The sequence below is a fragment of the Simochromis diagramma genome, unplaced genomic scaffold (genome assembly GCF_900408965.1).
Source record: "Simochromis diagramma unplaced genomic scaffold, fSimDia1.1 OVJJ01000602.1, whole genome shotgun sequence".
In the NCBI taxonomy this organism is placed as follows: domain Eukaryota; kingdom Metazoa; phylum Chordata; class Actinopteri; order Cichliformes; family Cichlidae; genus Simochromis; species Simochromis diagramma.
In genome coordinates this window covers 9217142-9245085 of record NW_024387040.1, presented here as the reverse complement: position 1 = coordinate 9245085, position 27944 = coordinate 9217142, and the positions used below count along the sequence as shown (strand labels likewise).

The window sequence follows — 27944 nt, the reverse complement described above, 5'->3', positions numbered from 1 at the left end:
GTCTCGTCAATTAAATTCTGAACTGTTCGTCGAGTGAAGAGCTGCGACTTGAGATCAAGTGCGTGAGTTGGCCCAAATCTCTGGGACGGAGACTGGGAATCTGGGTTGATGATTTCACTCGGAGTCGTTTGCCATCCACTTAGGCCCATCTTCCTATACCTGACAGCCAATGTGTGGTACATGGTGTGTGCGACACCTCTTTTCGATTGCAGCTAGATACAGAGTGGGTCAGCGACTGCAGCAATAACTACGGTATATCAGAGGTGTTGTCTTTTCTTTTCTTTTCTTTTTCTGAACTCATAATGCAAGCCGAGCGCTCTCCTCTGAGTGGGTTTTAGAGGTCATTAAAGCTCATTCTTCTTTCTTAGAAACATGTAAAAGGATCTCAAGATTTTCTGATATGATGTGGAGAAAAATGCCCCAAGAAGCAAAGTTTCTGGCTTTGTTTCTGTTCTCGATGTTTTTTAACAGTTTCAAAACAGGACATAAGAGGTTTCACTTCTTTCTTTTTTTTTTTTTTTTTTTTTTTTTAAAATAAGCATATACTTCTTAAATATTAAATGTCTAAGCAGAAAGAGCTTTTAAGGAACTTAAAGCCTAAGACTGATTCAAAAAAACATATAATTCACTACCTGGTCGCTGTGTGTGCACCTGAAGAAGGACACTGATGTTTTTTTCCCCTCAGGATGTCATTAAAAGTTATAGCATTTAAACTGACCACTGCCCCATCCCCTTCTTTACACAGACCACGTCCAGAATGAAGAAAATTACGCCCAGGCTCTGGATAAGTTTGGCAGCAACTTCATCAGCCGGGACAACCCCGACCTGGGAACAGCCTTCGTCAAGTTCTCTTCCCTCACCAAGGAACTGTCGGCACTCCTGAAGAACCTGGTGAGTCCAGCCTGTCAGCACTCAAAGTGTCATTAAAATAAATGGCTTGGAGAGCCTTTACTGCTGGCCTGGTGTATGCAAGGATAGAAAGAGGAATCCTTTCCATACGTTTGCTGTCTTCACTTGGATCAGTGGGATAGACTAGGATTACTTTAGTTTAAAGGTGAAGATTGGAAGGTTGGATGAAGCAGCTAACACCTGAGTTATGCGTTTGTACAGGTTCCAGCTGAATAATACAAGTTCATCAATCTCTGCTCTCGCCTACGCAGTCAAAACCATCATGGCGACTGGACAGTATAGCTGACTTTATCCACCTTTTTCCTTACCAGACGGGCTCTTATCTGCCTGGTGTGGATTTCCCCTGACGTTTCTGTTGAATAAGGTGTCCTGTTTGAATCCTCTGTGAATGATTGTTGTTGGAAGAGCCAGACCACGCGCTCTCTCTTTCTCTTTCTTTTGCTCTCTCTCTCATCCTGTGTGGCTCACGGGGAGATTAGACTCCATAAATAAACTTGGCAGCACCAGGAACAACTGCATGCGTGTTTGTGTGCATGCGTGTCCGTGTGGAAACCACCTTAAATCACTCACCTGTCTGAGCTGCCTGCATATTGAAGCAAACATCTCTTGACTTTTTCATTTTGAGTATTTCATCGAGTGCATTTTTCAGACTTCAATAACGGCGCCCTGAGGGCAGCTGGTGTGTGCGTGTACTACAAATGAGTATCGATGAGCGGCGCTTGCCCTAGATGTCCTACATGTGTCATCAGCTGAAATTTAAGGATTTCACAAACAGATAGAAGCAGCTTTTCTGTGTCTTCTTCTCTGTTTTCCTTCTGAGAAGACAGTGACAGTTTCCAGGATGGCTGTTAGAGCACATCGGCAGCCGGCCAATGAAAGATTGATTCTGACAATAGCATATGCAAGACAGGCACTTAAGAAGCACATTAGCGCCCATTAAGCATTGTTTACTTCCTCGAACGCTGCAGTGAGGCGCTGTGGACTTGGCTAACAGCAACAACCGGGACTTAAATGCTTAGTGGTGTTGTGAGTGACCTTGCTGATCCTAATGGTTAGAGCTGCTGAGCCTAGCTGCGGCAACCCGAGCTGCTGCAGACATCGTTCTTTGACGGACTCACTTGCATGTGCGCCATTTTCCTGTGGCGTTTGCTCGTTGCTTCAGTCAGCTGCAGCAGGAATGTGTTGATAAAGTGCAGTGAAGGTTAAAAAAAACAAGGCTGGTGCTGTTTTGTTTTTCTCTCAAATCCAAAGATGCACTGAAGATGCACTGCTTTAAAACCGTGCTTTTTCATTTCATTTTAATGGGATCAAAGGCCTGTGTGTAAAGTGGAAGGAATGGTTTGTACTTATTACTTATCTGCGGACCGTTTTAGCATTTTTCAGCTCATTGTTTAGTTTCACATTCCCCGCTTTGGTTTTGATTCATGCTCATTACTTTAATCTGACTCAGGATTCATTGTTTATCAGTTTTCTTATTGATCCCTGATTTTATTTGTTTGTTAAAAAATGGTCCTACTTATGTGTTTAGCTTTTTTTTTAACATAATGTTGAAAGCTTGTATGTGAATCAGCTGTGCAAAAACTCCACCGACATGTTTGATGTCACTAATCCTGATTTATTGAACAAATCGGAGCTGGTTGCCAATTCCCATTATAGTCTAGCCCCCAGTAAAAGTTGTATTCAACACTCCATGACCCAGTAGCAGACAAAACTGGTGATTTGCTGCCACAGCCTTTAGCAATTAAACCACGCAGTGCTAACTGGAATAGTGGAAACCAAAAGTGGGGCACACAAGAGATGACTCGACTTCCCGGCACTGGACATTCGATGGGAGAGCTCCTTTCCCAACAGGAGAAACTGGCAGTGTTGTGGTGGGCTGCAATAATTTCATGTTATCTTTATGAACTCCTACTGCTAAGAGTAAATATTACACTAGACAGTCATGATAGATGTTGGACAGGTGCTCTCACATCTGCAGCTTCATGCAAACACTGAGCTGAAACTGATTAGACGATCACCTCTTGCAGGATCTCTACTTCTGGATTCCATACTGAAACCAACATCGCAGACTGCTTGCAAACTTTCAGTGAAACTTGTTTCTGAGTTCATTTGACTACGAATAGATTCAGAGTTTGTCATGAGGTCCTAGAACAGGAGTGCCAAACATAAGGCCCAGAATTGACTCCAATCCGGCCCACTGACAGTTTTTCAAATGCTAAACATTTACTGTCAATTAATGAAAACTAGTTCTAATAAATGAGAACTTTATATGCTAAATTTGGAGTTCCAGGACCGTCTATGCACGACTTAAAATGAGTTCACATTCCTGTTCTAGAGGCATTGGATCATGTCAGATGCATTGCATTTGCATAAAATAATCTAGAGTTTATGCAGATGTCTCATCTCTGGATGCGTTGCACAGGCAGTAGACAATGAACGAGAAACACAGAAGTGAGAGATCCTGTGGACACAGTAACACTCACCAGGCAGCCTGAAATGTGTCTAAGCCTTACTGTTGGTGTTGTGTGATGTGTACAGCCAGACTATTACTGCGTTGTTGTTTTTTTTAAGGGCGACTGATGCTGATCCCTTTTTTTTTTTTTAATGTATCTGCACAGCTTTGATTCTATTCTGCTGAGAGCATTTGAAACAATGAAACTGCTCTGCTTGTCAACAATGTGCTGACACCATTCAGCAGTGTTTACCCCAAGTTTCTTCCTGTGTGTAACGTTGAGTATGCTGTTGGCACTTGTTGGACATCATATTAGCTAAAACCGACATGTCTGTTGCAATATTTTTCTATCATATGTGAGTTACTTTGTCTTTGTTTGCAACCCGCCCTACTCAATCACGTGTTCAACAGCCCAACTTGGCACACAGGTACATCTTAGGACCCTGAAGGTCCTTAACTATATTATGACGTCATCACGTTGCCTAGCAATAACCTGGCAATGGGATAAAATTACCCTTGCACTTAGGGCTGCACGATTTTGCATAAAATGAGAATCACGATTTTTTTGGCTTAGAATTGAGATCACGATTCTCTCACGATTTTCTTTTCCAGTATAAATATTTATTGCACTTATTAACTGCACATCAACTTCGTAACAGTTGAGACTGAACATAAAAACAATAAATAAACATAAAAACAACAAAATGTTGTACTGCTTGAAATTCCGTCTGCACCTTTGCTCGACACTGCGTGTATAGAGCAGGTAGTGCAACAATAGAAAAATAGTTGCGGGACGGCACTGTGTAGCGTTTGTCTAGGGTGTTGATCATTTTCCTAAATCTCTCATTTTGCACAGTGTTGATGGGAGCCATATCTTTGGTCAGGTGATAAGTGATAGCCTCCGTAATTTCTTTGTGCCTGCGGGAGTTCGACGTGTATAGGGAAGCGCTGTATAAGGTTCCTGTTATTGATGTTTGGGTGGTTGACCGGGACGGATTTTCTCCTGTCACTTTCTCGTCATCCCTGACGTGCTCTCCGTTGTTTTTTCCCTGCCAATTTTAGCAGCCAGCTTCTGTATCACGTGGTATAAGGCTCCGCCCTTGTCATTTGTTGAGCAGGAAGAGTGAGCGCTTGTTTTCATGCAGATTATGTCCCGGATCAAAATGCGGTACAATCGTCGCCGTCTTTTTCTTTTTTCTTTTTTTAAATCGTTGTCATTTGGAAATGAGATCGCACATAAGTATGAATTGAGATCGCGATTTTCTAACGATTAATCGTGCAGCCCCATTTGCACTACTATAAACAATGCATGAGTTGTGGTGTAATAGTATGAGTCGTCCTAAATGTACCTGGGGGCTGCAGTTTTTAGTGTTACCCAAGAATTTAGCAGGGTCTGTTTTCAGCTGTGGATTGCAGTAAATAAACATTTGGTCCTCTGGTGGCTGAAGGTTTAGTAGCAGGATTGTAACCTACAGTGTATTTATGGTTAGACTTGCTATGCTCATGAGTAAGGAACATTTAACCCGGTGTTTTAATACTTTTGGACAGATCTGTGGCACAGCGGAGTGAGTTATATCGAGCTCTGGCTGCACAGACAATACTTGTTTGTAATAGAATTTCATTGTTGGTTCTTTTTGTGGTTTTACTTGGCAGTCCCTTTAACGTCTGCCTCTGACGCTATGGTTTGATATACGAACTAAGTTTTCTCTCCTCATTATAAATCCTCTCCCTCCTCCTCCTCTTGTCTCTTTCAGCTCCAAAGCCTCAGCCACAATGTGATCTTCACCCTGGACTCGCTGCTGAAGGGTGATCTGAAAGGCGTGAAAGGGGTAAGATTTACTTTAAAAACAATTTCTCTTCTTCCTCCTTTTTTCTCTCTCTCGACTCTTCCGGGGCCCCTAATAGTACATCTCAGTGGGGCAGGGGGATAGATGGCCGGTCAGCCCATCTCTCTATCAATTTCAAGTTGTGTGCCTGTGATTAAGAGACTTGGAGGATAGACGGGGGAGTTTAGAGAAGAAACTAAAGATCACACTGTAAATCTGGCTGAAGTAAACACTGCTTTTGTGTTGTTTAAGGCGAATAACTGGGCCATGAACTCTTGATGTTTGAGGTACAAGGAGGGGCGTGGGTGCTCGTTGGGCATTGAGGCCATAAATCGAGAGTGTAGTGAAGCATTTGCTGGGCCTCAAGCAGCGATCCAACTCTTCAAATAACTCCGTCCCTCCTGTGACCTCCTTTGTAGTTTGCTGATTCTTGTTCTTCTGTGTTTCTGCAGGACATAAAGAAGCCCTTTGACAAAGCGTGGAAGGACTACGAAGCCAAGTTGTAAGTGGATAACTTAAGTGTGCTGTTGTATCTGCGCTGTTTGTCATTATGAGTCAAGCTTTATTGACATTACAGCAGTTCTGCAGGGGCCCTTAAAGAGTATCACAGAATTTACAGCACACAAACCCAATGCGAAAAACAAATAAAGGTCACATTTAGAAATGTAGCCCTTGTAATGATTAGTCCTGTGGGTTTTTTTGTCAGTACAAAGATAGAGAAGGAGAAGCGAGAGCACGCCAAGCAGCATGGGATGATCCGCACCGAGATCACCGGGGCCGAAATCGCAGAGGAGATGGAGAAGGAACGGCGTCTCTTTCAGCTCCAGATGTGCGAGGTAGGCCTTTGTTTACGTCTAACAGCTCTATATTTGCAGGAGGCTTGCTTGAGAGTCAATGATTAAGATTCAGTTTAGAGAAAAACAGATACGAAAGCAACAATTTTGCCCAAAATTGTAAAAAATAAATAAATAAATCACAGAGGTAAGACTTTATCTTAGTGGGATAAGCGTTAAAACATACAGCAGCATACCCACTAGCCTGCTCCTGTCACTTCTGTCTTTTACTTTAAAAAAAGAAAAGGATCTAAGCTGATTGAAATAATGGTCAGTAAAGGATCTACAAACTATTATTTATTGATATTAAAAAAGATCACTCACTCACTTAATTTCATTCAGTTCATATTTTTCCCCTGGTCCTCAACATCCTGTCAGGGTAGCTGTCCACAGTTGGTGTGTTTTCATCAAACCCACAAAAAGTCGCTCCAGCAGCCAACGGGGCAAGAGGAGCACGACCAAGAGAGCTGAAATCCAGTTACAGAAACAGATTTTCAAAACTTGACCATGATGCCTTTCATTTTTTTCCTCCGACTCTGTAAAAGCAAAATGTAACCACAGTTGGTAAGCTTGTTCTCTATTTCTGAACATCAGTGGCGTCAGGCGAATCCACAGCCTGTGGGGAGAATCCCAGCTGATTGGCTTTCGTGACGTAGCATAAAGCTTTTTTTTCCTCAAATATCTTTATTTCAGGATTTTTCAAGTATTTTAATCACTGCATGGCCTTTCCCTTTGACTCTTTTCTATTAAAACTCCGATATATTTCAGGATATCGAGGCTCAAAAGTTTGTCATAGAAAAAAAGAAAAGGTGATTCAGGCAAAGACTGAAACGAAATGCAGGAAATTCAAGAAGGTATAAATATAGAAATATGTTTTTGATACTGATACTGTCACCTAATGTCTCCTGCTTCCTGTTAGCTTGAAATATTAAGACAAAACCACCACTACACACACACACACACACACACACACACACACACACACACACACACACACACACACACACACACGAAGAGCAAAGTTTATTAATAGACTGTATAAAAGTAAACATTTATGAAAAGCAGGCCAAAGGTTAAGCTCTGCCAAACTAAAAACCAGTAGCAACAGGTGAGAGGAATTGGTGAATTGAAATTTACGGATAAATTATCGTCATCAACTTGTGCAGAGGAGGTCAGGAGAGAGGTACAACTGTCATGGTTTGGGCTTCAGTCAGAGGTGTTGGTGTTGTCAAATTTGATGAAAGTATCAACACAGATTTTGATCCTCCATCCAACACCAGCTGGAACGTGTCTGATCGGTAATGGTTTCACCTTTTAGCATGACAATGCTCCCAAACGCAATGTAACACTATGGCTACGCTCACACTGCAGGTCTTGATGCTCAATTTCAATTTTTTGGATCAAATCAGATTTTTTTTGTCTGCTCGTTCACACTACAAATAAAATGCGACAGCAAACGCGCTCCAGTGTGAACCCTCAAAGCGGCCCGCATGCGCAAAAGAAGACGTCACACACAACGCGCTCTGTTTAGACCCAGAGCAAACAATATTGTTTGACTGCTTCGGACTTTACGTTTCCCAATTGTGCTTTAAGTTATAAAGTTATTTTGTTATTTACATATGGCCTAATAATTATCCGTATTGCTGTTTTAGAGGAGCGGTGCTTCAGAGGATAGCTGCAGATTTCTGTCAGAATCTGCAGATTATACAGTAAAAATAAAATGTTCACGTTTCTCCAACGTTGTCTTCCCAACAGTTACTAGTGACGTAAAAGACGGATTTAATGCGACATGACCGTTCAAACAGCAGTCGCTTTCTAAAACATCAGATATGTATCGGATTCAGTACCACATATGAAAGTGAGGTCGGATTTGAAAATATCGGATTTGTGCCGTTCACACTGTCAAACCATGATTGGATATGGGTCACATAGGGTCAAAAAAGTCGGATTTGATGTGCTTTCGCCTGCAGTGTGAACGTAGCCTATGTCATGGACCGGCCTAAGAGAGTTCAGACTGTGTTGAAAAACAAAGGTGGTCGTCCAAATAATGACAAACTCTCTTTTTGCCTTTTATACTATATGTCTATGTATATATTCACAAAATTTCTCCACCTATTTCCCATTTTCCTGTAAATATATAAAGAAATGAGGGGTGGCTCAAGAATACATGACAGTGAGAATCCACGAGTTTCTTCTCATTGATGTTGTAGTTTAGCAAAATATGAATTAGTCATTTCTTTTGGTTAAATTAGTGATTTGTCAAAACTGTAATGTGCAGCACCATGTGTAGGGTTTCAACATACACCTCTGCTACAGTAATGCAAGAGAAAGGCGTGTATTTTCAGTCTTTGTTTGTCAGCACTGGAGCTGAACTGGTTGTTGCAGTGATTGCATGTCAGAGGATAAGAATAAGAAGAAAAAGAGTCGATGACATAAGTTGGATATTTGAGCTCTTACTAAACAATCAAACGTTTGTCTTTAAGTGCTTTCAGATGTTCATCTGGTGCCGTGAACGTGTTTGCTGTTAAACATGTTGTAACTCTGTTTGATATTAGCGCACAAAGAGCAAACTTAAAGAAATCTGACAGCGAGAATTAAGTGTAAAACAATTGCGAGCTCCTTATGCACCCATGAGAATCAGAACAAACTGTTAGAGCTCACTCTGCTCTGCCAAAACCGTCTCTAGTGGTGGGTGGTGACGCCTACGCCTCGTTCACTGTTTTATCCTGGTAGGATTTTTTACATAATGGACCAATGGCTGCTGCACTGCTGTTGGCTGTGTGAATTATTCACTACAAAACTCGCTGCACTTCTTTTGTGCCCTGCCATGCTGATCTGCCCCCTTCTCACTGTGGTTCTCAAGTATTTCCTTGCCCACATTTTCCACCTGTCTTCCAACTTCTCCTTACTCTGTTACAGAGCACGTACTGAATGGCTGATCAAGTCATACTTGATTACCTCTGATGTTTTCCAACGACTTCTAAAGCTAAACATGAGCCAACATGAGAATATTAAGAATCTCTGAGCTAATCGCTAACAGCTCAGCTTCACATTAGAAAAGGAAAGTACACCCTCTGTCAGTTCTAAGGTTTTATGTATCAGGACATAATAAAAACAATCTGGTCCTTGGCAGGTTTTAAAATTAGATAAATAAAACGTCAGATGAATAGCAACACTTGATATATTCCACTGTTTTAATTTAGAAAAATTAGGAAAAAATCTAGAAGTAGTGTGTAAAAAAAAAAACACTCTGATTACATCTACAGGAATTAAAAGGATGAGTAGCAGCCAGGAGCTTCCAATTCAAATGCACTTGATTAGCTGATTATCAGCAAGTAGAGCACCTCCATAAAAGTGAGATTTTGGCAGTTTGATGGTCTGAAGCAGTAAGATGTGTTCACACCCTGCAGAGGAGGACCGATATCTGCAAAGACTGCTGCTGCCCATCAATCTGAGAAGGGTTTTAAAATCATTACCAAACAATATGAAGTCTGTCACTGTACAGTGAGAAAGAGTATTTACAAGTGGAAACCATTTAAGCTCTTGTAGTGTTGCCATGCTTAGAAGAATTAGCCACATCTCGGACTCTGCGGGCCTCAGTTAGCATGTTAAAAGTTAAAGTTCATGAGAGTACATTTAGAAAAAGACATAACAAGTTTGAAAGTATTACCTACCTCTCAAATCTCTAATGCACAGCATATCTGCACAAATGCCTCATACCAACTGTTAAGCAAGGTGATGGAGAAGTGTCGGTTGGGATTTTGCATCCACAAGACCTGAGCACCTTGCTGTCGGCCATTAACTCCTTCAAAACGATGTGAGAGACCGATAAAGCCATGCAGAAAATGATTACTTCCAGTTATTGCTGCTAAACGTGGTTCTACAAAATGTTTAGTCACAGGGTGTATTTAGTTTTTCACTGCTTCTGGACTTTGAGTTTTTGTTGAATAAATAATAAAATAGTGTAATCTGTCATGTTGTTGATCATCTGAGGTTTTTTTTTTTATTATTTCGGTAATCTGGTAAGGTACCAAATTATATTTCATTATGTCCTGTTATGTAAAAGTGAAGAAGGTGTACTTTTGTTGCACTACTGTAGATGCTAATATGCTAACCTTCTGACAGGTATTCTCACCAACTCTGTCAGGATGCCAGCATATGGTGTGTTAGCGGTGTTATAGGTTTGTGGCTCTAAAACCAAAGCCCTTATCTCATAATAGTTTTAGCTCTCCTAGTAACGGCTTTTAATGTGGTAATACCAGCTGCTAATCCGCTTGGCTGCTCTGTTCAGTGTTTGGAGATGCTAGTGTGCATTTTAGCTCACTTTCACATGACCCTTACTTGCATTTTTTTCTGGTATCATGGAAACTTTATTTGAATCTCAGCTTTTATAGGTCCCCTTAAGGTTTATTAAGATGGTATTTTTTTTAATCTTGTGTCCCTGATGCACATACTTAGCGCCTAATGGCGTGAGCTTAGCTAATCAAGTTTATTTTCGCCTCTGAATGTCTTGCAATTAAAATCGTGCTGCTCTTACAGATAGACATGGGATTGTTATCAGCGGGAATCATTTACGCCTTTGCAAAGCAAATGATGTTTGCATGCAGCAGAACCTCTGTAAGACAAGCCAAGGTAAAAATAAACCTTGATTAGCTGAGCTGTCATTATTATGCAGCGGCTTTGTGCATCTGAAGTTGTTTGAGACTCATTTGAATTCATAATTAATTATATTGGGCACACAAGCTTTAAAATAAATACATTCTGGGACTTTGAGGAAACTATGGAGCTCCTAATCTTTAGCTATAAGTGTCTATGTGAGATTCCCTCACTCTAAGTTTTTATCAAGCGTAGTACTCACACGTTTAGCATTTAAAGAGCTTCATTATCGTGAATTTGAAGTTGTTTATGGCCACTTAAATACAAAGGTCACTTTATGTACTTATTTCTTTTTGTTCTGCTTTTAGTCTCTTCTGACTTCACACTATGTTTGTCAGCTAGTCACAACCGTTTCCTGCTGAGCAGCCACTGTTAAGAGCTGCAGACAACTTGATCTGCAAATGCTGCTACAAAAGGGCTGAAAAATGAAGTGAAACAGTAAAAGAAGAAAAACATGAGTAAAAAATGTGAAAAAGTCATATTATTAAAACATCAGATTTACAGATTTTAGTAACCAGAAAATTTTAATGATGTGGACGACTGAAAAAAGTAAACCCAAAATGGAAATGAATGGAAAATAATTAGTGCTCGAATTGTGTTCAAGAATATTTTGCAGAAATAAAACAGCTTGTAAGATAAATAATTACAGCTACAGTTCAGATTGTCAGCCAAACACATGAAATGTGGCCTTTAATTCTTTGGTTATTGATTCGAGTTACTCCTGAAGGTAAAAGTGGTTTTAGTGGTTGAACGTTGTTGCTTGATTAATTAATTAATTAATTAATTGTAGAGAAGTCCGGCTCAAATTTGGGTTTAAAAATGTGAATATTTAACAACATAATTTTTAGTTATAAATAAACTTTTGGCATATTTATAAAATATTTGTGTTTTCCCGTTTTGATCATTTAAATTTGTTGCGCACTGTCAAATCTGCCAAAATCAAGATGAGATCTATTTATTAGAGGGATGGCACCGAAGCAAGAGGATGGAAAAACATTAAAACCTCCTGAATTAATTAAATAGAAAAATATGATACAGAAAGTTAAGTTTACAGGAAGAATGTCCCCAAATTTAAGGAGGAAGCGTTTGAGCTATTGAGATATGGCTGGAAATTATAAACATCCTTTTTCTTTCTTGTAAGGCAGGCATGTAAAAACATGTGGATGTATTTGGATACATATAATGTACTCCTATCCTATCCCTGCCCCCCCTTCAGATGGCATGTTTGTTTTTATATATAAATTATGTTTTTCCCCTTTTTTCCCTTTTTATCCTTTTAAAATGTCAAGTATTTAAAAAAACAAACAGGAAAGTGGTTTTACAGCCAATCACTCTAAAGCACCGTAAGAAAGAGGAGAAGCCTTTCATTCATTTCAGCCTACAGAGAAGCTTCATATTGTTTATGATGATCATCTGCAGGCTCAACACGGCGCCTCCTTTCACGTTGTGTTTCATACGCTGCTGCAGAAATGTTTGAACCGGCACTTGAGGGAGATTTATCTTCGCATGATTCCAGAAGACCATCACATTATCCAATTTAGCAGTCCGCCTCCAGCTGATGCTGAATGCCAAAGACTAGTTGTAGCTCCTACATTACATTAGCTCCGACTTCCTCTTTCGCTGGCTTCCTCAGTCCCAGATTTGATTTTAAAATTCTTGAGAGCGTTGCACATCCGTGCTGATTTGCTTTGTCCTCCCAGACCGACAGGAGTCCTCTGAGCAGGAAAAAAACATCTTTGTGGTTTTGACCACTTGTGTTTTTTTGTTTTTTTTAAAACGGCCTCACTGAAAACGCCAGTTTGATGACTTTGTGGTTTCAAGAATATATTTATCTTTAAAAAGAACATGTTAACGCACTATAATGAGAACATAACTGCTTGGTTCTGTGTATTCAGGACAAATATAGCTCAGTGTAGAGGCTGAACACTGAGTTTTAAAAACTCCATGACCCACCAGGCGCTGGTGTGCTTGTGGACTCATTAATATTTATATTCAGAGATGTCAAACCACTTCAGATAATGTATGAGCATGAGCTGGCAGGGCCATGGATGTTTATGTCTTTATCATTGTTTCACATGGTCGTGCAGATTTGCTGTAAGATGAGATGAGCTGCGTTCAGGGACGTTACCTAATGTATACAATGGTTGGTGTCTCTGAGTTATAACATGCATCGGTGTTATAAAAGTTCGGATTTGCAGCTAAAATAATACATAGATTAGACTTAAATTCTACTGATGGGAGTTAGGTGATGCTGTTCTGTAATTTAAAAAAATGTTGTCTATGTTTTGAAGCATTTTGTAAGTGTACAAGGTGTTGTACCAAAAAAAAAAGAAAGAGGAGCTACAGTAATCATTCGGATCAAAAGTCTCTTAATCAACAGCCACAGAGGCTGGAGATATCAGTGGTGCTGCTGTTGTGTGCAGGGCGTTTGCTGCAGTCAGTGGTACAATCTGTTCATCCCACTTAACCTCATTTCTCTCACACTCGCTCGTGCGCTCGCTCTCTCGCCGTTACTCAATCACCAGATTACAGGACGCTGTCACTCTCTCGCCCTTTTCATCCCACGTTGCCGGTGAACGAGCGCGGAAAGGCCGGGCTCAGCAGGCTGTGCTCTGCTCTGCCCAGACGCGGCAGCAGTGCGAACGTCGCTGCTCATTCACACAAAAGAGTCCAAACTCGCACATTCGGCAGCTCGCTGCGAAACACTGAACCTGCACAAGCCTGGCACAAAATGTGGATAATCTCCCGTCCAACAGGCTGTGTGAGGCAGACAAAGCGGGGGTTGCGTGCATGCACACACGCATATGCACGCATATGCACGCATCCACACGCGCTCAGGCGTGTGTGGATGCACCCAAGCATCCGAACACAATACTAGGAGCAAATTGAAACTGTATGTTGGCGTCACAGGCTTCAGAGCGGTATTGTGTAATAGAGTAAAATTTCCCGTAGAGCTAAAAGTGGTCTTTAGCTGTGACTCTTTGTAAATCTCTGGATTGGCACACTGAAGGATTAGTTTCAGATTAAGATCCTCTTTTATTTGTTTGTTTGGTCGGAGCATCGTCTGAAGGCACCCAGACTGAGCACACAGCCTACAAAGCACTTTCTCTAGAGGCTGTTCCTTTTTTTTTCTTCTTTTTTTAAAATAATGCTAATGTTAAATATTTCCCATCAACCCTTTGAAACTTTATTTAGATCAAGGCAGAGGGATGGTATTCTCCTGCTCTACAAGGGAATTTCACAGTGTTTATCTGGTCTCCGCTCCCACAGTGTTGAGACAGGCTTGGCTCGCACATCAAAGGTCTCATGAACATATGTGCACTCAGATGAGATTATCATAATGCAAAGTGCTCATGTTATAAGTATCTAAGGCAAAAGCAGAAGCTTTTACTGTCTGTGTAACAGTGCTGGCATGTTATACCTCATTAAACCCAGAAATCCTATAAACGTACCCTACATTTCAACTCGTGGCTGAACTCTGCTTCTCCCCTTCTTGCAGTACCTGATCAAAGTAAACGAGATCAAGACCAAGAAAGGAGTGGACCTCCTTCAGAATCTAATTAAGTATTACCACGCACAGTGCAAGTAAGTACCACCTTAATCCCCCTAACCCATATGTAACGCTCTCCTGGCATGTCCATCACACCCACCAACGAAACTCTTTCAAAAGAAGTAGGTTGCTGCCTCACTCTCCGTCTTGCCGTGCAGCTCTTGATGTCAATTTCCTTGCTCCTGCATGAATCACAGCTCTGCAGGGTGCACAGGAACACATATATAGCTCTCATAAATATGCACAGGTCCTCACAAAGATGCGTTCTGACAGCTCCAGGGTTTGGCGGGTAAATAAAGTTGGTGCTCTCCACGCCAGAACTGTGGCCCATGACAGAATGACAGATCATCTCTCAGCGTTCTAGTTCCTGTCATAATACCGGGAGAAAACAATACACTTCCCCTTTAATCTGTCCAACCTGGGCCTTGATGGAGAGAAAAACTGCAGTGGTGATGGATTAGAGGCATAAGGATGCCGGATGGCGAGCTGAGGAAAGTGCAGGAGGCAATTTTGTGTTCACTTCAGCTTTAATTCGACTTCTAAAATTAAGAAAGTTACAATCTAACACTACCGCAGTGTTAGATTAATGTTTCCCTCAATTCTGAACTAAAAGTGGCAAATAAAAGGTTGCCAGAAACTGTAGTCGTAATGGGTGTCAGTTATTAAATTACCCAAAAAACGCCAAGTAAAATGAATCCATCGCTAACTATGCAGCACAGCAAAATGTGCCAAGGGAGGTCAAGTCAAGGGAGGTGAATCCTTTTCTAAAACTGCAGTATAAACATTTAAACTGTGCATTCTGACACTCTGCAAAGTCAACAGTACTTGACACGGAGAGCACGCTGGAGTGGGAGGAGAGATGTGGGATCGTCGGTGCAGAGGCTGAAAGAAAACAAGCAGAGGGAAAGCGGTGGCAGCGAAAATAATGAAAAGAGGAAAGGAGATGTATGTTTCGAGAAGAAAAAAGCATCGACGGAGAGAGAGAGGGATGGAGATGGAGATCATTAGTGGTGATTTGCGGCCGTGGAGCTGCATCGAGGTGTGTACCGCTGACACATCTGTAATGGATTTCAGGATGTGTTAAGCACCTCTGCAAATCTGCCCAGCACTCGTGTGCCAGAACGAGCCTGGCTATACATTAAACTGCCTCCATCGCCCTATCCCTCTCTCTCTCTTTCTGTGACCTTCGTAAAGGCCAAACCAAGCTCACTGTAACACATGAGATTTGATCACATGTCACGCATCTGGATGACTTTTAATGCCAGTGAAGTTCACGTGTTATCTCTGTTTCCCCCCCCAGTTTCTTCCAAGATGGCTTGAAGACAGCAGATAAGCTGAAGCAGTACATCGAGAAGCTGGCAGCTGATCTCTACAATGTAAAACTCCTCTTCGCTCTGGTTTCATCTCCTGCTCATTATAGGGTTTCATTTTTCATAGAAAACAACTTCTGAGCTATCCCAAGAGTCGGTCACCTGCTTTCCTGGACAAAACTAAGAAGTATCGTTAGAATGAGCAAACCGAATTATTTTCACTTCACTTTAATTACACATTACATATCTATATATATATAAAGCAAATGTAGCATTCTGACACAGGGGAGGATAATCCTTCACCAAATGCTGACCACCACTTCTTATTTACAGCACTGCTGTGCTTTCTCCTGAAGCAGCAGTTTTCTCAGAATATCATGCTCTTGCACTTTTTAAAGCAAGAAAAGTTGGGCAATCCTGCACCCACTGTCATGATTCAGGAAAATACTAGACCTCACATAACTTGTTGGGCTCAGGAGGTATAGGCTGGTCATCTGCTAGTCTACCAATCTGCCAATCCCTGACCACATCAGTCTGTAAACCAAAGTATCCTCGGGCAAGACAGTGAACCCCGAGATCCTCCTAATGCGTTCAGCGGAGTGTAAATGTAAGATGGTGTAAATGTAAGATGTAGTATAAAGTGCTTTGAGTGTCTAAGTAAAGAAGAAAGTGGAGCTATGACAGAACCAGTCCATTCACTATAACTTTTTTCTCAGCACCTGTAAACTGTTGTTTTCAAGCCCTGAAATTTTCCTGACTTGGGCCACGTTTGGATCAGACATTATTCAGTCTTTCAGCTCCTTAGTACGATGTTTGGTTGTGCTGACGTGAGAGCAGTGCAGTTAATAGTTTGGTACATTCACTGCGCCTAAGTGTATCTTCACAAATCAAAAGTAAACTCTGCGATTTAAGTGATTGGATCATTTGGGCTGTAGATGTTTTGCCTGAATATTACTGCCCTTGTTTCTGGTATAAAACACTGTCTTTTATTGATGTTTCATTTATTGCCTTTAAAGTTTATACATACTTTTTGTTTTTTATTTTTATCAGCTAATTATACTGCTGTCTTTCTTGGCCAGGACACTCTTGTAAAAGAGATTTTTAATCTCAAAAGTCACACTTTCCTGGTTAAATGAACATTGCATAAATAATAAAGAAGGGAAACTAAACTAAAAGTGCATTATTAGCCCTCTTAGCTTTCCTCTTATATCTTTACTTCACTATCTGCAGATCAAACAAACTCAGGATGAGGAGAAGAAGCAGCTGACTGCCCTGCGAGATCTGATCAAGTCCTCCCTCCAGTTGGACCAGAAGGAGGTAAGCAGGTCACACCCTACCACACAAAGCCAAATTTAAACCCACAACTTGCCAGCCCAGCACAAACTCAGCTGTACTGGGCTGAAAACAGGCCTGACTCAGTCATCCCAGTCATTCTGAAACCTCCTTTTTTTTTCACGTCCTCTCACTCTGGCCACCACCAACTTTTGGAGCTTGTCTCCAGCAGCACAGAGCGAGTGCCCAGTGCTGTACCATGCTGGTAGCCAGTGTGTGGTAGGCTTTGCTGGTGACCAGCGTTGTGCCTCACTGGCTGCTCAGTGGAGAGCCACTCGCTGCCCGACTCTCACACACTTTCCAGCACTCATACTTGCCAACCTTGAGACCTCAGAATTAGGCAGACATTGAAAAGGGCTGTTGGGGGGGGTGATAAATACATTTTACAGTGTTTATTTATCGGATAAAATACGTTAAATGTCACCGTTATTATTGGCTGGGAGGAACCCTTCCGAGGGATTAATAAAGTTAAATTAATCTAATCTAATCTAATAACTTTATTCTCAGCCAAACCGATTTACTCACGAACAAATAAAACACGGAAAAAGCCAAACAATAACGTTTTTAAGTTATCAAAGTGACTTATATATCACGTTTAACCCGAGTAGCGAAAGACCGCGGGGGTTTGAAAACGATGTGTCAGGAGTTTGGTGTTCTCGCCGGCTCAGATATTTGAAGTTTACACAGCTACAATCTCACCATGAAAATATGTTAAAAGTTCTTTTGCAACCCAGAAAGGGAAATAAGAGCAATATTAAAACTAAGTAGCTGCCGCCATTGTTGGAAACTGGAATTGGCTGGGCCGCGCTATGAATTCTGCGATATGGTTTTTCAATTTTGTTGTCCGGGTGGAAAATCGGGAGAAATTCGGGAGAATGGTGGCTCCGGGAGATTTTCTGGAGGGGCACTGAAATTCGGGATTCTCCCGGAAAAATCGGGAGGGTTGGCATGTATGCCAGCACTGCCGGCTCGTTTTACTTATCAGCACAGGCTGCTTCGGCTGTGCGTTAGCTCACACCCTCTCGGTTCACACGTTCACACTCTCGGTGTGCCTGTCTGCATGAAACAATATATACAGTTTTTCACATTTCAGTTATTCTGTCTGTAGCACCACTTTTAGACAATAAGCACAGAGGATTGTAGGTTTGGTTAACACACGGGCAGGTAGCACACTTTCTCACACCTGAGCCGGATCTTTCACGCCTCTCCCCTCTATCTCCCCCTCCTCTCTGCCTTCTGCTTGTCTGGAATCAAGTCTAGAAGAGTAAGTGTTGGTGCATGTTGAGCATGCTGGCGTCTGTGTTCTTCAGCTTGACAGTAGAGTGCTTTATCCCTGTAGAGATGTTGCAGAGCATGCCTTTTACCTCCTTTTATTTTTAAGTCTTCACTCTTGGTTTGTTTTTCAGAAGCACTTTGATGTCAGAGAATCCTTTTTGTGTGTGTGTTGTCTATGTGTTGCATGTCTTTATTAAGCCTCTCTGTTCTATGCACACAAAGTGTTTATTTTGTGTTATGGTGTGGGTTTGCGCAGGACTCGCAGAGCAAGCAGGGTGGCTACAGCATGCACCAGCTGCAGGGAAACAAGGAGTTTGGGAGTGAGAAGAAAGGCTACCTGCTGAAGAAGAGTGATGGGTAAGCTGCTAACACAGCGAATAAATAAAAAAACGCTGTAGTGTGCGTTCACGACGCATTAAAATGTAAAGCAGGCAGGAAATATCTCTAATGATTGACCCCGCCCCTTCGCCTCTCACAGGCTGAGGAAGGTGTGGCAGAGGAGGCAGTGCTCAGTGAAGGGGGGCATCCTCACCATCTCTCATGCCACAGTGAGTACACACACACACACACACACACAGGCACAGCTGCTCATATGAACCCCGTGACCCTCAGCACTGACTGTGCGGATCAAAAGGAGAACATCATGTGGGGAGGTTGTGGGGTTTTTTTTTTCTCTCTCTCTCTCTCTCGTCACAATCTGGAGGCTGGCACAGTGGAATTGACATAAATGGGTTGTCATGGCAACCTTGCCTCACCCTCTTACCCCCCCTTGCTGCCTGCTGCGCCTCGGTGACTCATCTCAGAGCGAGTGTGAGGGTACCGCCACCGCTGCCGCTCTTGTGCAGCAGGCAAGTTTCAGTGTGATGTTTTCTTTCCCGCTCCGGACCTCGGGAATCTAACGCGGGGCTCGTATATCTGGGTTAATTCTGTCAACCGCCGGCCACTGAGGTGTAACCTACAGAGCCTCGAAACTCCCACGGGACCAGCTGGACTGTCAGGGGGGGCTTAGCGCAATCAGTAGCTCTTAGCTAATTGTGGCAGAGCAGTGGCAGGTGTCTCATCACGCTCGGACAGTCCATCTGTTAACAGGAAACGATGCATTGTTCAGGAATTCATTATGTTTTTGGTGCTTTTAGTGTTTAGTGTGAAAGCTCCTAAAGGTTTTTTTTCTTCTCTTGAATCTTACTTACGTCAGTGTGGTCATCAAAAACATTTGAACCTTGTCAATATTAAAAGCAAGACTTTCTGACTGAAATTCCTCTTACAGCTTATAAATACAATTCAGATTAAAGTGACCCCCCCCCCTCCAAAAAAAACAAACAAACAACCTGATAACATAACCAACAAATAAACTGAGCTTCAACATTAACTTGACTTTTAATATTATTTAAATGTATCCAGGAGAATAGATTTAGCAATTAGTATCATTTCTATGTGATTTATTAATTCAGACAGCTTTGACAAGTCGGCGCGAGACAACTATTGAAATGTTGTTTTATTAATCCTTTGGGGGAAGGTTGGGGTGTCGAGAAGGGCATCCTGCACAGAAATCTGCCAAATCAAATCTGCAGAGCTACCAGCTGTGGCTTATTGTAATATATGCACTTATTATTTTTAATTAAATTCTTTCAGCCTTGCCTTTTGTTATAGAGCACAGCAGGTACTGGATATATGTCTTTACCAATATTCCCATACCTGTATTCAGTTCAGTTTAGTTCAGTTTTTTCCTTCAGAGCTGCCTTAATTTTTCATGGCATAGATTCAACAAGGCGCTGGAATCATTCCTCAGAGAGTTTGGTTCATATTGACGTCGCAGCTTCACAATCTTGCTGCAGATTTGTTGGCTGCGCATCCATGATATGAATCTCTTGTTCCACTGTACAGTACAGTGAACCATCATCTCCCAGCAGTCCAGACTTCTGCTGCCCAGCTTTGGCGAGCCCCTGAGAACTGTAGATTTTGATTTTGTGGGATTTTTTTTGTAAGAGAGGTAACAATGGCACATCACTGCTGACAGTGAAACTCTTAGACTCAGACCCCCCTCAGTATAGCACACAAGGAAGCAATATTGCGCTAACACTCACATGTAAACTAGACTGGTTTTTAGTAAAAATAGAAAAAAAAAATACAAATACTATAACAGCTGTAGTGCAGAGATAAAACGTCAAACGTATACATGATAAGGTTCCTACGTTTTTGTTTTTATTGTCCAGTTTTCACAAACTAGTTGGCGACAAGCTGTTAGTTGTGACGCTCGTCTGCTGGTAGGAAATCAGAGCTTCTTTGCTGGACAGACAGTACCTTCCCTAACTGTGCATAGCAGAAAGAAAATAGCCAATAACACAAATGCATCTTTGTACTGGCAGATTATATCAACCCACTGATTGGGACTGGTTCCAATTTCCAAGTTAACTGTGTGGTTTGTGCGTGCAGATTAAAAGTAGGACGGCTTAGATGCTGCAGAAACCCCCAAACTTCCAGAATTGAGCTTGAGGAAGACACACTTACCACAAACCACACACGGGGGTGAGAAGCAGAGTTTATACATATATTCTGTTGTTTGTAGCTGAAATACCGAACAGAGCAGATGTTATCCTCTCATAAAGTGTTTACATCACCAGGAAACCTTAGATGTGTTTTATTTGTCGTTATGCTAACAACTTGACTCCGGGGACTCTGGGTCAGTCATCGCTGCGGTCAGACTGAAATACCTCAACAAATAAACTAATGGCGCTCCCTTCAGCCTCAGCTGTACTTTGTGTTTAGAGCTAAGTAGCAGATGATGGCTAATGGTCAACACCATATCTGCTAAACACTAGCATATTGTCTCTGTGAGCGTGCCGGTGTTAGCACAGCCTTACAAATCCGCAAGCATGTCTGTGTAGTAACAGCCTGTGGATTAAATCAGATAAATCATCCCTGACGGCTTTAAGCATACATGCAAATGTTTGAATTCAGCCTTATTTACTTCTAACCGGTGAGGATTGGCAGCGAGTCGGGCGTGTGGGATGAGCTTGGTGGAGTTGGCACTCTGGCGGCTTATTTCCCAGCAGACACAGCAGTTGCTCCAGCTGTAACACAGCGGGGAGGATCAGGATGATCGCGACTGACGTGAACGTGAGCTTTGTTGTTTTGAACTTTCACGCTGCTGCTGCAAAGACGCTCTGAGGAAGTGGTCGCCTGTGATGTGAGAGGAAAATGTTTTCTCTTGTTGCGTTTTGTGATGGAGGAACTGAATCTTTGACCTCAGTTTCTAATTTAGCCCACTGAGCGGTTATCATACTGAGCTTGTAATCGTTTTTCTCTGTCCGAGAGCAGTTTACCGCCGCTTCAGGTTTTTCCCTTTTCTTCAGGCCTCAGTGCAGATGAACTTTAGGTGGCTTTAGTTGGATGTGGCATCTTGCCAGCAGGCTAACACCAACTCCAAGGCTCATAACAGCCTGTTAGCATTTCATTAGCACGTGCCCTCGTCCCCCCTCTGCCCGGGCACTGGCAGGAGACAATGCTCAGTATGTACGTGCCAACTGGACCCAATTATTACAGTACACAGCCCAGCCAGCTCAGTCCACTGTCTTAATGGGGGCACCTTGAGTTCAGCTTGTAGTTCGGACCGCAGAAGCTTTGTTGAATAATAAAAACATGACTTGATACAATTATCTACGAGAATTATGCAAATCCTTTTAAAATGAAAATATACCCACCATCTGGTGGCTCCAGCTACTCAAACATGAGCATTTTTCTCTCCTTTTCTATATAATTTCTTTTTGTTGTTTCTGACAAAATGAACAACATGAAGACCCCTCAGTTTGTGGGAAACCCAGAAATGTTTTTCATTCACCAAGTCAGCAAAACGAATTGTGCATATGTTACTCATGTTTTATTTCCTACTTTGTTGTGTTTATGCGCAAATTGTTCTGGGAATCCATCCTACCTGACAAACCATCCTACCCGTTGTTTCTGCGCATGCGCACAACATGAAATTAAGTGCCAAACCAATCCTACCTTTGTGAATGTGACCGACAAGCATACTTTAATGGGTAAAATGAAGTGGCAAACCATCCTGGCTTTATGAATATGAGCTACAAGCTTACTCTGATGGGCAAAGTTAAGTGGCAAACCATCATACCTACTTAAATTTGTGCTGGAGTTACTCTGTGACGGCAGAAATGTGCATAAATTACTTAAGGTAGGACGTTTTGCCAAAGTAGGATGGTTTGTCAGAACACCTGATCTGGAAACAAGATGGGCTGTACTGCCAAACATCAAAGGAGGTTTCTGTGCATTTCTGTTATCACTGTTACACCTGTAAAAACACATCTGGGTCACTCTACGTGGACAGGAAATAGACTTGAAATAAATTTTTTAAAAAGTGTTTCTTCCCTTCAACCAAACTTTTACTTTCACCCGCCATATTTCTGCATGTACAGCGTCAACAATCAGGTGGATTGTGTGTGAAAATGTTTGCACACTTTGAATTCAGCTTGAGGAGGAGCCTTGATCACTTGTTGAGGCCTCTGTGAGGCTGTGCTTGCTGTATTAGCTGAATGCTAACATGCTCACAATGACAGTGTTAAATGCTGATGCTTAGCTGTGTTCACGATTGTTGTAATTAATCGGCACTACAGCTAAGAGTGATGAAGTTTAACCTTTATTTGACCGTATGATGCAGAGAATAATCCATTTATTTGGTTCACAGTTTGACGACAGCATCATATTAAAGATAAGACTACATGTTCCAGGACACAGACGCACAAACATACGGCCTTGCATTCATTCCTGCATACACACTTCCGGAGACGCTAACTTATAGCAATGACTCTTCAGCAGCTTCATTTAAAACAAACCAGAGATTCGGCCGACCTGATAGGCTGAGGAAGTTTGTTCCAAATATTAGGAGTTACAGCCCTAAAAAGTGTGGAACAGTTTAAGGGCTGCTGCATGTGCTGAAGCTTGGCCATGTAGGGTTTCATGTGTTCTCAATAATTTTCTTTTTAAATGGATTCTGAGTTTCACTGGATGCCAGTGAAGGGAAGCAAGAACAGGGGTGATACAGTATGTGAGCTGTGGCTAGTTACCACTCAGACTGAAGGCTTAAGGGCCGAGCGGGTGGGCGGCGTGGACACCCAACTGTTTGAATGAAACCATAGATGCATCTATGAAACATCCTGCACGAGTTCTTGTGAACCCAAGTGTTCAAATAGACCTTTGACAAAAATAACAGGCTATGATGTATAATCGCTCGTGTCATGACAATGCCGGTACTAATACGTTGTGAGGCGTTTCAGTGGTGACCTGGCAGGTGGGTGTTCTTGAACTTGCACTTCCAGGCAATTTGTGCCACCTTAAGACGCTACTGCCAGGAGGCTTAGCCTAGCTGCTGCGTTCTGGACCAGTTAAAAACTGGCTGAAGAGAAAGGAGAGGGAATCGGACGGGAGAAAATTAAGGCGACTGCTAAAAGTTCTAAATTATTGGGTGGCAGTAGAGGTTTGAGTTTTGCAATGATTCTTAGATTCAAAATTCAAATGCAGGGGAATAATATTGATAGCAAAATTCCTGGTGGGGATCGTAAGAACTGAAAATTAGAGCCTCAGTTTTGCCGGGATTAAGATGAAGGGAATTTGAAGACATCCAGTTATTAATGGCAGTGAATTATTCAGTGAGGTAGGAGAGGCTGACGGGTCGCCTGCTCATCCAGGTGAGCTGATATTAGCGACACCAGATATTACTGTTTCTGTGGGTAATACGACGATGATGTCACTGAACGATGAAAAGTGATCAACACAGTCACTGCACTTCATCCGAGGAACACCAGCTTACATGCATACACGTGTCGACTGCTTCTCATTTTGAGATGTTTGACTGAACTTAAATCCCCAAAGCAACGAAATATTTATGTCTCTGATGTGAGGACGGTGTTGTGCTTGTGTGTAATATTTCCACTGTGGTCCAGTGTGTGATCTTTGTGTTTGTTCTTACAGTCCAACAGGCAGCCAGTCAAACTCAACCTGCTCACCTGCCAGGTGAAACCAAGTACTGAGGACCGGAAATGCTTTGATCTCATTTCTCGTAAGTTACACACACACACACACACACACACACACACACACACACACACACACACACACACGGTCACGCACTTTAACGCATGCCTGAATGGCTCGGTGACAAACACTTGTAATATGATGAGAGTTGCCTCTTGTAAAAGGACCTGTGGAAACTCCACATGCAGTTTTCTTTGTGTAATAGTGTATTAAGAACACAGATAAGCGTTAGAATCGTTTGCTGCATGCTGGCTATCATAAATGCAAAAGTAGACATTTGCATTTTTTAACTCCACCGTTTATTGTTTGCAGATAACCGGACGTATCATTTCCAGGCCGAGGATGAGCAGGAGTTTGTCATGTGAGTACTTCAGGGTAACGACAGACACATGATCCTCGTTCTGCTTGTTATCGCTGTTTGAATCAGTCTGACACCACTTCGCCTCAGTCTACACCCATTTATTCTTCTATGTGTGATCTCGCTAAAGGTGTCTTTAGCTGTCAGCTAAAGGTTTTTCATTAATGGGACGCCGGTGTGTCGCTTCATTGTCACTCTTGAGCACAGGAAGTGTTTTTCACTTTGTAGAGAGCAGTGAGGCTGCGACTCTGTGGCAGCGAGGATGGCAGGGGGATTGGTGGTCTGGAGTAATTCAGGTCGCTGTAACTTCATACTGTTGCTTCCCCATACCCTCACGCACGAGCAGACACACATACACAGGAATAACCACGGTTGTGCTACCTATTTAAGAGATCCTTTCACACACTTAACGTGTTTAAATTAGTTTTACAGCAGTGTTATAGTGACTGCACATGAAAAATAAGGTGGTGTGATATAAAAAAAGTGCCTTAGCGTTGTTCACTTTTGCCGTTTCTGTTGAAGTCGAATCGTATTTATGACACAAGAAGTCATATTGTAAATTGGCGAGTTGTCTGTGTAGTCAGACTCCATGAGGACAAATTTAGTCGTCATTGTGGCTAAAAAAAAACAAGCGTTAGATAATTTTTGGGAACTATATAAAAGCCTGTACGTTGTGTTTTTTGAGTTACAGGAGCAGTTCTGCAGTGCAGAGTATGCCGTCTGCATTCATGTGAAATTTGAATAATTAATATGTCACAAAGACACGGCTTTGCTTTTACCATGTGGGAGGACGAACAGAAAGTTAAATTTGTAAATTAAGGCCGGTTGGTCAGAGTAAAGCAGCTGCAGGCACGTTAAACTGTGCAACAGTCGTTTTTTGGTGTCTGCGGTAACCATGTAACGTCGCTAATTCGTCATCGTGTTGTGGAAACCGGCCGCCTCAATTTTCCAGAAATTTCAAGTGAAACTAGCTTTGTTAGTTTGTGAGAATAAGTCACAGGATGATGAATGCACGAGTTTTCCTGTTTGCTTGACGGATTATGGATCAGATTTTGATTTAAGTAAATAAATATGTTTAGAAAAGTACTGGTATGTGTTTTGAACTACAAGCGGACTTGTTGCCAAATGCGCTGGTCTGATTGGTCAGATCTGTTTATTCTCATGTGAAAATCTGAAAGACCGAGCGTCTACTGAAAGAATAAATATCACCGATTCATCCAGTGAAAGTACGCGGTCAGTGTGAGCGGCGGACTTAAGAATGAGTCAGAAAAATATTTTTAAAGCATGAAAAATTCACCCAGATTTTACACGACCAGTGTTTAAAGGCCTTCACTTCTCGAAGCTCAAAGCGACCTCACTTTAAATTAAAACAAAGGCCACAACACTAACATAATAAAATAAAACACAAATAACAATGAAAGAATAGAACTGAGAAACTGGGATTAATCGATTGTCAACGTACGTATGTGATTTTTAATGAAACTATTAACCCTGTTAATATAATACACGTTTAAGCAATAAAGTATTATTTTAAAAGCCAGATATTTGTTTAATATTTAATTATTTTTAAAAAAAAAATTGTCACAAGGTTCAATTAAAACTCCATTTTAAAAAAAAATTATATTTTGGTGATTTTTGTTTTCATGCTTTACAGGCTTTTTAATAGCTTGCCCAACAAACAGGAGCTGGGATGAGATCAGCAGTTGCGTACAGATAAACAAAAACAGTTGAATGCAGTGTTGTGATGACGTTGTTGGACATAAGATGTGATTCCCCTGGAGCCGAATCACTCATAAACGCAGAGGAGTGAAAACAAACCCGAGTCTGAATACTGTCGATCTGCCACTCTGTGATGCTGTGGCTGTTCTTCCTCTGATGGTGGAAACTTTCTTCCAGCCTCGCTGTGGCTTTGCCTCTTCGCTCAGTCCTGCTTGAACACTTCGTGTTGCTTGTAGTCCTTTGGGATGCCACTCGCGGCTCTGCTCTGCTCCTTCCGTCACGCAATTCCAACTGCAGTGGTGTCGGCGATGGCGTCGTCTTCTTTGTAGTTCCCTTCAAATATTTAGTGTTTCATAGGGCGCTCGCTTCACATAATCACGCTCTTCCTCAATTAGGCCGGCAGCATATTATAATGCATATTGTAAGCAAACACGCAAACACTTTTGGCCTGGCATCTGCACACCTACGCATTAGTGGATTAAAATATCTTGTTTTTCCACACATGGAGATAAACAGACAATCGAATGCATCGGTTTGTGTGCCCACTGTCTGTCTGCTCTCAGAGAGGGGATTGAGTGGCAGTGACAGAGGAAGGGCTGCGATCGGCTGCGTGTGTGCAGATTGTGCTTTGTGTAGTGAAATGCAGGAGGTCGTGTTTGTACGCCCGCCTCGTTGTAACGGCCACAGGCCTGCGTGGGTGCATTGGTTCCTCTTTAACCTTTTCAAAGAAACCAAAGAATGGGCAAATATTTGTGTGTTTTAGCATCTTTGTAAAGCAAAAATGCAACATAATCCCTCCTTTTAGCTTCCCTGTTGCTGCTTTTCTGTGTATTTTTGTGATTTTGATGCATTTAGACAAGATAAAAGGTCACCGAAGGCTTTAAGAACCTGTGATGGGCGCTTTCCTGACATTTTATCACAAAATGATGCTATGCTGAATTGCTCTCCTTAACTTTACCCCTAGCTGTTTTTATCTCAATAAAGTAAAACTTTATTTTATTGTTTGTAATGTCTCTAACAATGTTCCCTCTTGCAGTTGGATCTCGGTGCTGACCAACAGCAAGGAGGAGGCGTTAAACATGGCGTTTCGTGGCGAGCAGAGCAGCGGAGGGGAGGACGGATTAGAGGACCTCACCAAAGCCATCATAGAAGACGTGCTGCGCATGCCGGGCAATGAAGTCTGCTGCGACTGTGGAGCTGCAGGTGTGTTTGTGGAGCTGCGCGAGTCCATTTAAATGTGGACCATGTTTTATTTAAAGCCGCTCTCCTGTCTCGGTAGCTTTACAATGTCACCACTGCCTTGAACTCCGTGTCCTTCAGTTAGATGGTTGCTGAGCGAGCTACACTGCAGTGTGTGTGCGCGCATGCTGGTGTTGTTAGCATTCAGGACGCAGCTCTATCCCGATACTCCCCCTCACATTAGAAAGCAAAGAGTCAGCACTCAAGAGTGCCGTGGACACTCAGACCCTCTGACTCTCAGCACACACAGGCTTGCATCCACACACTCCACTCTGTCTGTATAAACACACACAGCAGCTTGCAGAGTACTGGGGCGGTGGACTTTATCTCTTGGGGGAGAAAAAAAAAAACATTTCTGGGCTTTGAGAAACAACATCATTACATCACGATGTTACATAAGTCACACACGCTTCGTCGACCCCTGCGGTCCTCAGAGAGCGGAG

The 27944-nt window shown here is 42.1% G+C and overlaps 1 protein-coding gene across 1 annotated transcript in view; it reads left to right on the top strand.

Annotated features, from left to right (window-relative positions):
* The window catches only part of asap1b (ArfGAP with SH3 domain, ankyrin repeat and PH domain 1b), an 80958-nt gene that overhangs the window by 31796 nt on the left and 21218 nt on the right, over positions 1-27944 (top strand). The window contains 13 exon segments of the mRNA XM_040044236.1: positions 746-891; positions 5116-5190; positions 5640-5689; positions 5894-6023; positions 14176-14261; positions 15527-15602; positions 16767-16853; positions 18124-18132; positions 18400-18500; positions 18622-18691; positions 24123-24210; positions 24498-24546; positions 27299-27465. Coding sequence (XP_039900170.1) covers positions 746-891; positions 5116-5190; positions 5640-5689; positions 5894-6023; positions 14176-14261; positions 15527-15602; positions 16767-16853; positions 18124-18132; positions 18400-18500; positions 18622-18691; positions 24123-24210; positions 24498-24546; positions 27299-27465 — 1134 coding nt within the window.